The 14,354-nt window shown below is 42.9% G+C and overlaps 1 protein-coding gene across 1 annotated transcript; it reads right to left on the bottom strand.

Moving 5' to 3' along the window:
* Positions 1–6,999: 6,999 nt before the first annotated feature.
* Positions 7,000–7,563, bottom strand: LOC147292838 (uncharacterized). The gene has a single exon (XM_086230938.1). The coding sequence runs from the start codon at positions 7,561–7,563 to the stop codon at positions 7,000–7,002; it is 564 nt and encodes a 187-aa protein (XP_086087064.1).
* Positions 7,564–14,354: the final 6,791 nt, after the last annotated feature.

Genomic DNA, 14,354 nt, shown 5'->3' with positions numbered 1-14,354 from the left:
TGAATTTTGCGTATTGTACAGTTCATTTCTTCCTTTGTTGGTAACTTTATTTCCCACTCTGTTTTAACTTTTAAGTTCTCTAATGTTTTGACTTCTAGATGGAATGCTGAAAATTTATTGCAATACTGGCCGGTGCATTGGTCTGCATAATTTAGTACTTTTTTTTTTTTTGTTCTTTCTCTGAAAAGATGTACTTTATTTAGCAATTATGAGAAACAAGTTCATGAGATAACCAAGTAGGGCGACATGCAATCCATACTTGAAAATGAGGAAGCACAAGCACATGCTTAGTTTGGAGGTACGCTGCCTGATGGCAATCACTATAAATGCCATGACAAATGACAGTGAAAAAAACCAAGAGGTCCAGCCTCATCCACCATATCACCATCAGCTTGGATAAAAACTTGAATAATGATGATGACAAAGCCACTGCAACTAAGTTGTGAGATATTTGCCAGTCCCTAATGCTTGTCTGGGATACAATTACAGACGGTTAGAAACTAAAAGATTGTTTAACTTGAAAAAAATGGGGCCGAGTATTGTGGAAAATTTAGATGTGGGGCAGTAGAGAAGGGCGTTTGTTGTGGAACTAGTTGGTCAAAAATGTTGCAAGGGTGGCGGGTGGGGCCGTAGAGGGAATGGAAGTGGGATGCGTATGACTAGATAAAAGAGTGCCTGCAAGTTGAATTTTGAAAGGAGTTTCTTTTTGGGACGAATTTCGAATAGAGTTTAAAATCAGGTTAGTAGGGGCTCCATTGAAGTGGTAATAGACACATGCAGAAGTCCCACGAGTTGTGCAACTTCATCATGAGAAAATCACCATGATACAACCTCTCCCAACTGCTCATTACTGGCTCCGCTGCGCCCTTGAACCTCCGTTTGCTGGCTGCCTGTTGGACCCAAAATCTTCAAAGAAGATAACTTGGCCTGCAGGTTGTTGATGTTGACTTTGGAATTGAACTCTGGATCACGCCCGCCATATGACTTTGATTTGAGTTTGTTTTTGTACGGCGGGTGAGGTACCTACAAAAGATACTCCGACGCTCAAGTTAGTTTTATGTCTGATGCAAATAAATGCTCAAATGGTTGGATTGCGTACCTTCTCCAATGACTATGATTACGTATATATAGTCGAAGATTTCTTGTGGATAAAGTTCACGACGTAAGGCGCAAGTTTCTCCTTCCACGCGTCTTCCATCCTGATCTTTGCGTGATGTTACTTGCACTTCACGCCCACGTTTTCAATTGAATTTAGTCATGAGGATAAACTTAACTACATCCTGGGCTTTTCAACAGAATAGCTTCACAAACCCAAACTCAGTTAAATTACTCTTATGGGTTCAGCCCAAATGTTGTTTGATACTCTAGGCTTCAAACTTCAAATTTTGGGCTCAGGAAAATAATCTCCCCTATAATGCTCCCTTTTTCTGTAATTTAATCTCTATAGATTTAATTAAAGAAAAATCAATTATTTTCCTTTATTATCTAGATTTCCTAATTTTTCACTAATTTAAATAAAATTAATATGATAGACTTTATCACATACCTAGTTGGGCCGGATAAATATTAGCCAATTTTCAAATTAAATAAACATCTTTAAACCATTAAAAAGCAATTTTAAGGAGAAGACATCATCACCTGCGCGAACTCCTTTCATGTTTTGAATAAAATTTCACCACTTATCCTTCTCGGTGCCATATCTCCCTATTACTCATCTGGGCTGCCTCACCATTGAATTCTTGCACAGCCGCGTTCGCCGCCACCGACTGTGCACCACATCAGACTTGCGCACGATCATCGCATCTGTTTGTCTCGCAGTTTGCTAGTAGCTCTCGGCATCGAAGTCGGCTTTGGTCTCCAAACACGCTGTCAAGGCTTGGGTTTCCTGAATTTCAGTAACGCGACCCTCTTCGCGTCTCACCAGAGTTGAGGTCCGGTGACGACAACATGCAACTTGCTTGCCGTTTCGGCTGCGAGAATTCGAGTCTTCTTGTTCGGCGAGTCTTGGCGATCTAGCAACTCTGGGTTCGGCAGTTCGACGATTCAGCAAGGTTGCTGGGTTCGGCAGTTCAGTAAGGCCTGGGCGCTCGGCGGTTCGGCGTGACTTGCTGCGTGCGTTCAGCTGTTCAGCGAAGCTGGTGGCGTTCGATGGGGGGTCTGCGACGTTTCCTTGGTTCAGTAGACTTGGGTTCGGCGAGGTTTGCGGCATTTCCTTGGTTCAGCAGACTTGGGTTTCGGCGAGGTCTGCGGCGTTTCCTTGGTTCAGTAGAGTTGGGTTCGGCGAGGTTTAGCAGAACTTGGGCACTTCTCAAATTAGCTCTTATCTTCTCTTAGTTTAGGTTAGTGCCTTTCTGCATTTTATTTTTATGGCAAAGAATTATACAAATAATACAACTTTGTGGAACCCAACTGACCAAGACCTTCTGTCTTTTAATCATCTTGATCATGTTAGGTTTCCTTTACACCCCGTATTCCATCTGGTTTTCAGCTTCTTGGGCTTGTCTCCAATGCAAGTAAACCCCAATAGTTTTCTTACAATTTCTGCTCGGCCTGTGTTGGGGTGTCTCCTTGGGACTTGGTCGATTTCTTTGCTTATCATTGTTGTGCTACTGTCAGGAATGAGATTGGGTATTACCATATTACACCTCGACACCATTGTGTGTTCTTTGGGAACAAGCCTACATTTTGTAAAGAGTGGAAGACTCGTCCAATTCTTATAACAGGGAATTGGTTTGCTCCGGAGGTCTCTCGGATCAGCATTCCTCTAGCCTTTAACTTCAACTCTGGTACACACTTCACCTCTTCGATTTTGATGTTATCATATACAACTTTCTTACGTTCTTTCTTATTGTTTTTGTAGCTCACACATTCGCTCGGAAGTCAATCAAGTTACCTGCGCCTCGCAAAAACTTTATTGAAGAAAAAGTAACAGGTTTCAGTTGGGATATCACTTTGTTTTTCGACAACACAACTTTGTTGAAGATTTCTTCCTTATGCACGAGCATCATATATGTTCCATATGATTCATTGATAGTTGACTCACGTCTGGACTTGAGTGGTGGTGACCTGCTTGCACATATCGTTAGTTCAACCCCGAGCTTTCTTTACCCCAAAATTGGCCGCTACCATCAAAATTTTTCATAGAGAACGGGAAGCTCGGCTCAAGGAACTTGAGGAAGGAGAAGAGGAGGAAGAAGAAGAAGAGGAGGAAGAGGACGAAGACATGGAGGTATCTTCTTCTCCCGAGATGGAAGAGGCTCCGCGCATGCTTCCTAATCCTCGGAAGAAACGTGCACGGCAAGATGGTAGTAACTCTCAGAATTTGCAGAATGAAGATGATTATGTTTTGGTTGTCCATGGTAGGATGGCTTCATCATCCCCTATGGAGATTCTCGGTTCCTCATTGAGTTTAGGTTCGATCGACCATAGTTCCCCCGTCGAGCTCAGGTTCTATTTCACTTCTGCCCACTAATCGGAGCATGCCTTTGTCTCCTCCGGATCCCTGGCTTCCTCAGCTTAAGAAGACGGATGGTTCGTACCTTTCTTCTTCTAAGGATCGGCTACTTGGGAATTCGGTGAACTGCCTTTCCCTTATGTATGGTATAGTTCATCCATCTAATAAGCCCGAGCTCCAATCGAAGTCAAACTATGAGCTTGCATGCATGGGTGCTCTTGGCATAGTCGAGGTATTTTTTGTTTTGTTTTTTGTTTAATCCTGATGCAAACTCTTTTTCAGATAAGCGATGCCTTTGCCACTCTGAACCTTCAGCTGGAGAAAACCATCAAGAATAACAAAGCTAAACATAAGGCTTTGCAGGAAGCTGTTGAGAATCAAGTTACCAATTCAGAAAACAAACTGCTCGAGTCTGAGTGTGAATATAAACTTTAGATTGAGAAACTGGAGGCCAAGGTCACAGAACTACAGAAGAAGCTTTTATAGAAGTTCGAGCTTTGCGTGACACTGAATTCAAGAGAAAGTTGTCAGAGACCCGGATGCTGTGGATGAGGAGTACGGCTTCGAGGCTAGAGATTATAGGTTTTTTCACGGAATGAAGCCCGAGGATTATGATAGTGATTGAGGGCTGATTAGCTCCTAAGTTCCTGCTTTCCTGTTTTTGTTTTTCTTTTCTTTAATTGCAACATTTTGATATTTCGTTTAGGAATTAAAGTTTTAGTTGTTTGAAATTGGAATTTAATTTCTCAATCTTTTTCTATTGATTTACGTTTATTTAGTTCTTGTTTGAATTAACAATTTGATTTTTCAAATAAGAACTAAGTGTAAGTCCTCCCCTTGATTCTAGCTCAACTTCAAATTTCAGGATAATTTTTACTAATGGATCTCACTTCTTGTTAAAGACCCTAAATTAAAAATGCACAATAATAACAATGTAGTATTACTAGATTTTTCTATAAATAGGGGTGAGCATTAACTTGTTTAACTAGAACTCCAGAAGGATTGTACATAGTCCATAACCTTTAACTTCTGATCGCTTCTTCTTATTCCCTTGCTTTATCTTCGTTTTCCGTCTACCATGACTGGCAAGAAGAAGCTGAAGATACATTTCCACTTATGTAGTGATGCACGGGTGAAGAATCATTCCTTAGGAAAAGAGCTTTTAGTCAAAGGTTCTTCAGGTGGTTCGTCTGTAAAGTCTTCCTCTGCTTCTACTCTTCCTCAAAAGAAGAGTAAGGGCAAAGAGGTGCTTGCCATTACCCCGGGTAGTTCTCCTGGCACTACCCGTGCTAGGGGAAGGAGAGGAACTTCGGGTCCTTCAAAATCTGCTGCTGGTGCTGCCAAAGATCAATGGAGGAAGACTGTGGGAGCTCTCCAACCACGACCAGTTCAACCGCCTCTTCTTCAGAGGAAAGATCATGGACCGTCATCAGTCCATTTTCCCCTTGCGATTGCGCCCGTACCTGTACCTGTACCCTTGCTTGAAGGTATCCTTGGAGGTGATCCGGTGATGGTGTGGCGTTTGGCCACCATGGCTGCCTGCAAGGATGTCACCACCTTGACCTGCTTTTTTGATCGCTTAAAAAGGGATTTTAGCGATACACAGAAGCTGGTGGAAGGGGCCCACGCTCGTGGTTTTAATGACAGGTTTATTCATGGGATGCGCTACTATCGCGCAAAGGCCCAGCCTGTTTTTCCTTTGCTTGATTGGAACCTTCTTTCTGCTGAATTGTAATTTATGTTTGTTTTTCTTTTTTAGGTTAAATAAGTACAATGGATTCACTTCTTTTTCATTCTTATAGCTGTTTTCCAGCTAGTTCGTATTTCTTGTTTCTGTGTTTCTTGAATAATTCAGCTGCCATTTAATTCGGTTTTTTCGGTTCCCTTTGATCGTTTCAATATTTATTCTGATTTATTCATCCCTTTGAAAAGTTTTTCTTTATTTATTATGTAATAAAGAAATACAGGGTGTGCTCAGGACTTGGATCAGTCTGGGAGTCTTTTATTTCAGTCATATTCAAGACAACGTAATTCAAAATCAAACATAATGTGAAATCAAACAAAAAGGAAAAAGGGAGAGGATCAAACGTATACTTCTTTAGGTGGAATGTGTTCCAAGGACGTGGGGCAATCTTCCCATTCTGGACTTCTCGTAGTTTATATGCCTTGCCATAAGCCTCCACAACTTCGAACGGGCCCTCCCAATTTCGACCAAACTTCCCTTTATTCGCTTCATTGCTTTGATCAACCACCTTTCTTAAAACCCATTCTCCGATCCGATATTGCCATGGTCGAACTTGTTTATTGAAGTAATTAGCCACTTGATTTTGATAGTTGACCAATTTTATCATGGCTGTCTTTCCGTGCTCTTCCATTAAGTCTAAGTTCCTCGCCAACTGTTCTTTGTTCTGTTCAGACTCTGCTACTAATGTTCAGACAGTGGGTAGTCCGACTTCTATTGAGATTACGGCCTCTGTTCCATAAGTTAGTGTGAATGGCCTTTTTCCTATGGGTTTCCTTTTTTTCGTTCGGTAGGCCCAAAGCACATATTGTAGTTCTTCCGCCCAACTTCCCTTATGTTCTTCGAGTTGCTTCTTGATGGCTTCGAAGATCATTCTGTTTGTTTTATTGGCATGCCCGTTTCCCTGTGGATAACTTCTTGAAGAGAATTGAAGCTGAATTCCCTTATCTTGGCAGTAGGTTCGAAACTTGCTGTTATTGAATTCAGTTCCGTTGTCTGCTACGATGTATCTCGAGAGTCTGAACCGGCATATGATATTCCTCTATATGAATTTGATCACTTCCACCTGACTTATTTTTTTATATGCCTTAGCTTCAACCCACTTGGTGAAGTAGTTTGTTGCCACCAAAACTCTTTTCTTTCTGCCTGCTGCCACTGGGAGTGGTCCAATTATGTCCATTCCCCATCAAGGAACAGCCAAGGCCTAGTGACGGAGTTCAGCTCTTCGGCGGGTTTCCAAGCTCTTTGGCATTTGTCACATCTTTTGACGTATTGCTTGGTTTTCCTAGACATGTAGGACCAAAAGTATTCTTTGGCCAGAACCCAGTGCGCTAGGCTTCAGCCCCCTATGTGACTCCCGCATGCCCCTTCATAAACCTCTATGAGTGCCCACTTTGCTTCGACTGAGCTTAGGCATCTAAGGTACAGACAGAAAAAAGATCTCCTAAACAACACATCATCTTTAATTACATACCTGGCTGCTTTGACGTGACTTTTCTTTGCCTCATTCGGGTCATTCGGTTTGTGTACCTCGTGTCAAGTACTCGAGGATCAGAGTCATCCAATCTTGTTCAACTGGCTCGGCTCCGTTTTCAATCTGCATAACTTGGATGGCTTCCCTCTCTTACGTCGTTTGGTCTGTACTTGGTGCAGATAATTGCTTGATCTTTATGTCCCTAACGATACTTACGATCACGGCAAAAGTGGCATTCGCCAATTGATCAGTTAATGCATTTTCATCTCTAGGGATTTGGGTGACCTGCACCGTTTTGAACTCTTGGATTAGCTTTTTAGCTAGCTTCTGTTATGCTTCCATCCTTTCGTCCCTAGCTGCATAGTCATTGTTTATCTGACGGACTATAAGCTGCGACTCGCTGTAGATCCTTAGACCTAAAATGTTCATGGATCGAGCGACTTTTAATCCTAGTACGAGAGCTTCATACTCCGCGATATTGTTTATGGCTGGGAAGTCCAGGTTGATCGAGCTTTCGAGCCTCAACCCCTCCGGTGTGATAAACACAATCCCGACTCCAGCTCCATATTGATTTGACGACCCGTCTACGTACAGATCCCAAGGATTTGGATCAGCCATCGTCTCTCCTGCCTTATCTCCTTCGTTTCCTTTATTTCCCTCGAGGCATCCTGCAATGAAGTCTGCGACTGTTTGTCCTTTCTGTGGCGTCCGAGGTTGATAGATAAGATCAAATGTTCCAAGTTCAATGGCCCACTTGGTCATCCCTTCGGACAAATCAGGCTTCCCCAAAACAGCTTTTATTGGATAATTGGTTGGCACAATGATTGTGTGAGCCTCAAAGTACTGTCTCAATTTTCTTTTTGTTATCACTAGCGCGAGAGCGTGTTTTTCCATTGTACTGTACCTTTTCTCTATATCCAACAAACTTTTACTTACGTATGAGATGGGGTGCTGAACATTACCTTATTCTCGGAATAGAGCTTCACTCACCGCCACTTTGGTCACTGCCAGATACAGGTATAACTGCTCGTTCGGTCTTGGCACCGAGAGGATGAGAGGTTTGGTCAGGTATTCCTTAAGCTGTTTGAAAGCTTCTTTTTGTTCCGGTCCCCACACTTTTTCCCCTTTGCTTCGGATAGCTTGAAATAATAGTTTACATCTATCTGTTAGCCATGAGATAAATCGACTTAAAGCTGCTATTCTTCTGGTGAGGACTTGCACTTCCCAAGGCGTGGTTCAGGCATATTTCTCAGAATCTCGACTTTCTCTGGGTTCAGCTCTATTCCTCTGCTATTCAAAATATACTCGAGGAATTGCCCCGACGACACCTCGAAAGCGCACTTGGTGGGGTTTACCTTCATATGATATCGCCTCAGGACCTCAAAAGTTTCTTCCAAATGTTTGATATGAGCCTCCCTTTTCAAGCTCTTAACCACCATGTCATCTATGTAGACTTCCATGCTTTTGCTGATCTGCTCTTTGAACATCTGGTTAACCAGTTGCTGGTATGTTGATCCTGCGTTCTTTAGGCTGAACAACATGACCTTGTAGCAATACAACCCGCGCTTCGAAATGAATGTGGTCTTGTCTTGGTCTTCCTTTGCCATCGGTGTTTGGTTGTACCCTGAATATGCGTCGAGGAAAGTCAGCAGCTCATAGTCGGTGGTCGTATCTACCATTTGATCGATCTTCAGATGCGGGTAGTAGTCCTTTGGGCAAGCCCTGTTTAGGTTAGTGAAATCGACGCAGACACGCCACTTCCCGTTTTTCTTTCTGACAACGACTACGTTAGAGATCCATTGCGGACCCTAAACGTCTTTGATAAACCCGGCCTCCAGCAACCGGTCAATTTCATCACTTATGATCAGGTTTTGCTCCGGAGCTGGGATCGGCATTCAACTGGTGGCAAGCTATACTCGGATCTATTCCCAGCATATCCTAGTGTTTCCATGCATAAACATCTCTATTTACTAGCAAAAACTCGAGTATTTCCTTCCTTTCTTCTTATGGTAGGAGTTACCCACTAGCACCTTTTTCTCGCCATATTGTGGATCTAACAATTTCTCCCGTAGTTCTTTAATTGCGTGTTTCTGGCTTCGCCTCGGGTTCGGCTTCTTCAGCTTCGAGTTCAAGATCTACGTTCTGTTCCTGCTTCGCTAGTGGGCCCTGTGTTGATTGCTATGCATTGGCCTCAATAGCCTTAGAAGCTCTTGACGGTGATGACGCATCTTTCATACCTTGCACAATGCTATAACACTTCTTTGCCATCATCTGGTCTCCCTTGATATCCACTGTGCCCAAACCGTCATTGGAGACACATCTCATCACTTGTCTAAGAGTGGATGCCTCACCTTCCATCCTGTGAATCCAATCCCTGCCCATAATGACATTGTAAGCTCTAGGTGAGTCAATTACTATAAATTTGACAAACAATGTTTTGTCCGCCGCTGTCACTTGGAGTGTTACATCTCCCACAAGTTGTTCCTTAGAACCTTTGAACCCAGTGATGGGCACCACGTCAGGCCGAATCTCGTCCTTTCTTAGGTCCATTCTCTTGTATGCATCCAAGTATAGCACATATGCGCTGCTTTCTCTGTCAATCATTACTCTTTTTACCCTGGAAATTGGTGATCTGAAGTGTCACCACTAGTGCGTCGTTATGTGGGAGCTGGATTCCTTCCAAATCCTTCCTTGTAAATGTGATAACTCCCTGCTGGCTCAGTGACATCGTCATGAGTGAGAGACTATTGATGTCGCAAACGGGCCAAACTTTCTCTGCTTGCCTGCTTTGCGTCCGCTCATTCTGAATGTTGTGGTCTTCTATGAATCACGTTTACGTCGTTCAACAGTTCTCCCTGGCCGTGAACCTCATTCTGAATGTGCTCCATGGTTTGCGTGTCGCCTTGCCTTGTGTTAGGTTGTCCCTCGGGGAGCCTATATTAGCCTAACATGCTTTTTCTTAACATTGGCTCCACTTGTTCCCTCAAGTTCCTACATTCTTCCTTATCATGACCGAAGTTGTTATGGAACTAGCAGTTTTTTGCGCGATTTCTCTTTTCCACGGGTTCACGCAGGGGTGTTGGTACTCAAAAGATCCCTCGAACCTTATTTTCCCAGAAGATATTGGTCATGCTAGTGGTGAGAGGAGTGTCGGTGAAGTTGCGCTTGGGTTGGCCTTGGATTTGGACCTACCTTCGGGTATTTGCATTGGTTGGCTAATGCCTCTGGTAATTTCGGGTGGTATTTGATTTGTCTTTTTCTTCCGGCTGCTCCTTAGGAATGGTAATGGTTGCCGTGGATCGATAAGCAAGTAGAATTGCTTCTTCTTCAAGTCGAATATGGTTATCTGCACAGTTCAACACTTCTCGCATATCGTAAGGAGGCCTTTTCACCAAAGAATGGTGAATCTTCGATCCAGGTGTCAGCTTCTCCCAAAAATCATTGGCAGCCATTTGCGTGTGACATTCTTCGAGGGTTGACATCTCAATAACAAATCGGCCAAGGTAGTCTTTTAACTTTTCGCTAGGGTTCTGCTTGGTGCTGAACAATATGTTGATATCTTTTTTTCTCTTCGAATTGCAGATATACTGCGTGATGAAAGCTTCGAAAAGTTCTGCGAAGTTCCTGATGGATCTCAGCCTAATTTTCCTGAACCGCTTAAGGGCCGACGGACAAGATCGAAGAAAATAACTTACACATCAGAGCCTCGTCATGTGCCTCTAGGATCATCTGTTGCTAGAAGTGATAAATGTGTTCAATCGGGTCGGTAGTTCTGTCGAACATCTTGAACTTGAGCTGTGTGAATTTGGTTGGTCTCTTTGCGTTCAGGATTTATTTCGTGAATTTGGTTGGTCTCTTTGCATATTCCCCTCGCAGCTTCCAAGGCAAGCTCAACAGAGGTTTTTTCCTTGAGGCCTTTCACCATTTTGTGGACTACCTCCCTCAGCTCTCCTTCCTTTTGGCTTCCCCCATGGCTTCTTTGAGCATTTCTCTCATCCGAACTTGCCTCAGCGGATGATCCTCATTCCTCGAGTTCTTCTGGTTTAATCATCGGCTCCTTTCGTTTTTCTCGCCTATTGTTTTCATCTTACTGTCTCTCGTGTTCTCCAACCTTTTCCAGTGCGTCCTCCGCTATCTTTCTGGTTTCTAGAAGTTCATTGAGCAGCTTCTTTATGTATGAGGGTGCATCCCCTACTCCTTGAGAGCCTGAGCTTTGCTGCTGCGCAGTAGCAGCAGCAGCAGCAGTAGGTGACCACCTCGAGTTGAGTCCTATTCTGCTTGTCATGATATTTGAAGAACGGATTTTTGTTCTAGGATTCCCACAGACAGCGCCAATTATTGGACCCAAAATCTTCAAAGAAGATAACTTGGCCTATAGGTTGTTGATGTTGACTTCGGAATTGAACTCTGGATCACACTGGCTATATAACTTTGATTTGAGTTTGTTTTTGTACGGCGGGTGGGGTACCTGCAAAAGATACTTCGACGCTCAAGTGGTTGATGTCTGATACGAATGAATGTTCAAATGGTTGGATTGCGTACCTTGTCCAATAACTATGATTACGTATATATAGTCGAGGATTTCTTATGGATAAAGTTCACGACGTAAGGCGCAAGTTTCTCCTTCCACGCGTCTTCCATCCCGACGTTTACATGATGTTACTTGCATTTCATGCCCACGTTCTCAATTGAATTTAGTTATGAGGATAAACTTAACCACATCCTGGGCTTTCAACATAATAGCTTCACAAACCCAAACTTAGTTAAATTACTCTTATGGGTTCAGCCTAAATGTTGTTTGATACTCTGGGCTTCAAACTTCAATTTCGGGCTCAGGAAAATAATCTTCCCCACATTGGCCACTTAGATCTGCCACTCGAGGCACCAATTTTTGCTGAAACAGTGTAACGACCCGACCCAAATTTTTACTAGAAATTTAAATTTTTATTATGATTTTTTTTTTTAAGAGATTTATAAAAAGATGTTGGATTGTATTTTAAAGATTTTGAGATTTATTTGGAAAATAAAAAGGGTTTTGATTTAAATATTTATTTTTGTTTCAATTTAAGCTTGACCCAAAGTTGACTTTTAAAATAAATGGGTTTTCGACTTTGACTTTGGGTCCGTTAGATAGGTTTCGATCCCCCGAGTTCATAGACACGTAGCACGCTTCGATCCGAGTTACAGTTTGAAAGATATGGGCGTTTGAAGCGAGGGGTAATTTCGTAAAATGACAAATTGGGGTTTAAAAGTCAGATTTTCTAGAAATTTCTATCTCTCTCTAGAACACTCTCTCTCTCCTTTATATCTCTCTCTCCCCGCACTCTCTCTCTCCCGGTCTTCACTCCACCCCCGCACCCTCTCCCCTGCGCGCACCAGCCCCAGCCACCCCCACTCACCTCGCCGTCGACCGCCACTCGCCGACCTGGCCTCTGGCTCCGGCGAGCTTTCCCCCAGGCGCCGACCCCCCTCGGCCTCCTCTCTCCCCGAGTTCTCTCTCTCTCCCTTTTCTCTGTGCGCGGCCAACCAGCTACCCAGTCACTTTCGGCGGCTTTTCCATCGACCCCGACCACCGGCGACCTCCCACGTCGGCCGATCAGCTCAGCCGGCCCTCCTCCAGCCAGCCCAGCCGCGCGCACAGGAAACCCAGAAAACCAGCAGCTTGGCTCCCCTTGGTCTCGTTGGATTCTGACAAATTCCCGGCGCCAATCACCTCCATTTTAGGTGAGTTTTCTTCCTCTTTTATTGGGCTTTCACTTCCTTTCGTTTTGTAGTGTAAAAACCTTAGATTTAGAAACTTAAATTTTTGGATTATAGGGCCTTTTCGAATTTCCTTGGATTTCTGATTTGGGGGTTGTTAATTAGTGATGGTTTTTAACAAATTTCATCTCTAGGAAACCTATTGGATGTTTGGAATTAAAGATTTGAGTAGAATTGAGAAGTTGGATTTGCAAGGGTTGGAACCCATTTCGGGTTTGCTAAGGATTGGCTGAGTTTTGTGGTGATTTTTGGGGTGGAAGAATAAGTAAAGTTCGGATTGCTTTTGGTCAGTGTTTGGGTGCTCTTCGGTTACCGAAACTAACCTTAAACTAAATCGCGGTTTTGTGCGTAGGCTATATATTATAGTTATGTTTTTATATTCGGATTGAGTTTGGGTAGAGCCGAGTAGTTTTCGAGGAAGGAGGGAGTGTTTAATTTGGGATTTTTGGTGAGTACGTAATTGAATCGTTGAGATGAACATGTAAGAGGCGTGATGTTAGGTTCGTTCACACACACACACCCTAATTGTGGTTGAGTCGAGATTAATGATATACCATATGGTTCTATTTATAGTGAGACGACCGTAGGTCGAGACGATCCGGTGGAGAGTCGAAGCTAAGAATTTTATACTGTGAGTGGACTTTGATCTTAATAAATTATGCTTTATTATGTGATTTCAATCTCTTCGGTTATATTTAAATTGACTTTGAGTTTTAATTGTTAAGTTTTCTTAAATAATCTTTTATATTAGTTCGATTTTCCTGATCTTGGAATCTATAATTTTAAGCGATCCAGAAATATTTGACATGCATTTCTACGTGAATTCATATTTCAGATACCTTTATTTAACAGGCGTGTTGTAATTTTACTTAGCTTATGAAAGGATTACATATATCTTGGTTGTTCATCCCATTTAATATTTATGTTTGGTTTGAGACATTTGTGATTTGAGGAAATGACACGTTAAGGTTTCGATCATTGAGGGAGTTGAGAGAAAGAAAAGGGTTGTTCATATATATTTCAAAAGTAAGCAGAGATTTTAAAGAGTATCTTGAAATGTTGTGTAAATGCATGTACTGATCTGACGAGCCTGCTCGTGCGGAAGGGTCATCCGTACGAGATTGTGGCCAGGATACGAGCCTGCTCGTGCGGAGCGACCCCTCCGTACGAGATTGTGGCCAGGATACGAGCCTGCTCGTGCGGAAGGGTCATCCGTACGAGATTGTGGCCAGGATACGAGCCTGCTCGTGCGGAGCGACCCCTCCGTACGAGATTGTGGCCAGGATGTGAGCCTGCTCGTGCGGAGCGACCCCTCCGTACGAGATTGTGGCCAGGATGTGAGCCTGCTTGGCGGAGCAACTCCTCCGTACGAGATTGTGGCCAGGATTTGAGCCTGCCCGTGCACGGGATTGTGGCCAGGACAATGTTTACAGTACGGGTATAAGTATGGTGCGACTTTTAAGTATAAATGTTTTGAGAAAATCAGCTTACAAAGATAATTTCAGTTCAGAGTTGATATTTCTCAGCTTGAAAAGTTTTATTGCCTTTTTTTCAGTGTATCAAGGTTTATTTGAGATGATTTTTTTTTAAAAAAATGGATTTGCTAAATGGTTTTAAAGTTGGGGGATTGCAAAGAACGATTGTGAAATCTTAGAGATTCTTATTTTAAGATTTCTAAAAGAATAAATAAATTTTATGTTTCGTTTTTAATCAGTCCACTCACTGAGTTTGTCTCACAGTTTTTCTTGTTTTGTCTTAAATTGTTTCCCCCCCCAGGTAGTAGCTTTGGTGGAGGTCGAGCCAAACACGTCGAGGCAGTTACATCCATCTTCCTTCTCGGACCAGTAGGCGTCATTCTATCTTTCGATGTAAAATTTCCTTGTAATAGAATAGCAGCTCTGATAACCACTCTAAATATTAAGTTG

Source organism: Dryas octopetala, chromosome 2 (assembly GCF_963921425.1).
Source record: "Dryas octopetala chromosome 2, drDryOcto1.1, whole genome shotgun sequence".
NCBI classification, from domain to species: Eukaryota; Viridiplantae; Streptophyta; class Magnoliopsida; order Rosales; family Rosaceae; genus Dryas; species Dryas octopetala.
This window is presented reverse-complemented; position numbering and strand designations above follow the sequence as displayed.

Bases quoted from the DNA above. Each gene is read 5' to 3' on its own strand.
- LOC147292838 (XM_086230938.1), bottom strand. From the start codon at position 7,563: ATGGAAAAACACGCTCTCGCGCTAGTGATAACAAAAAGAAAATTGAGA.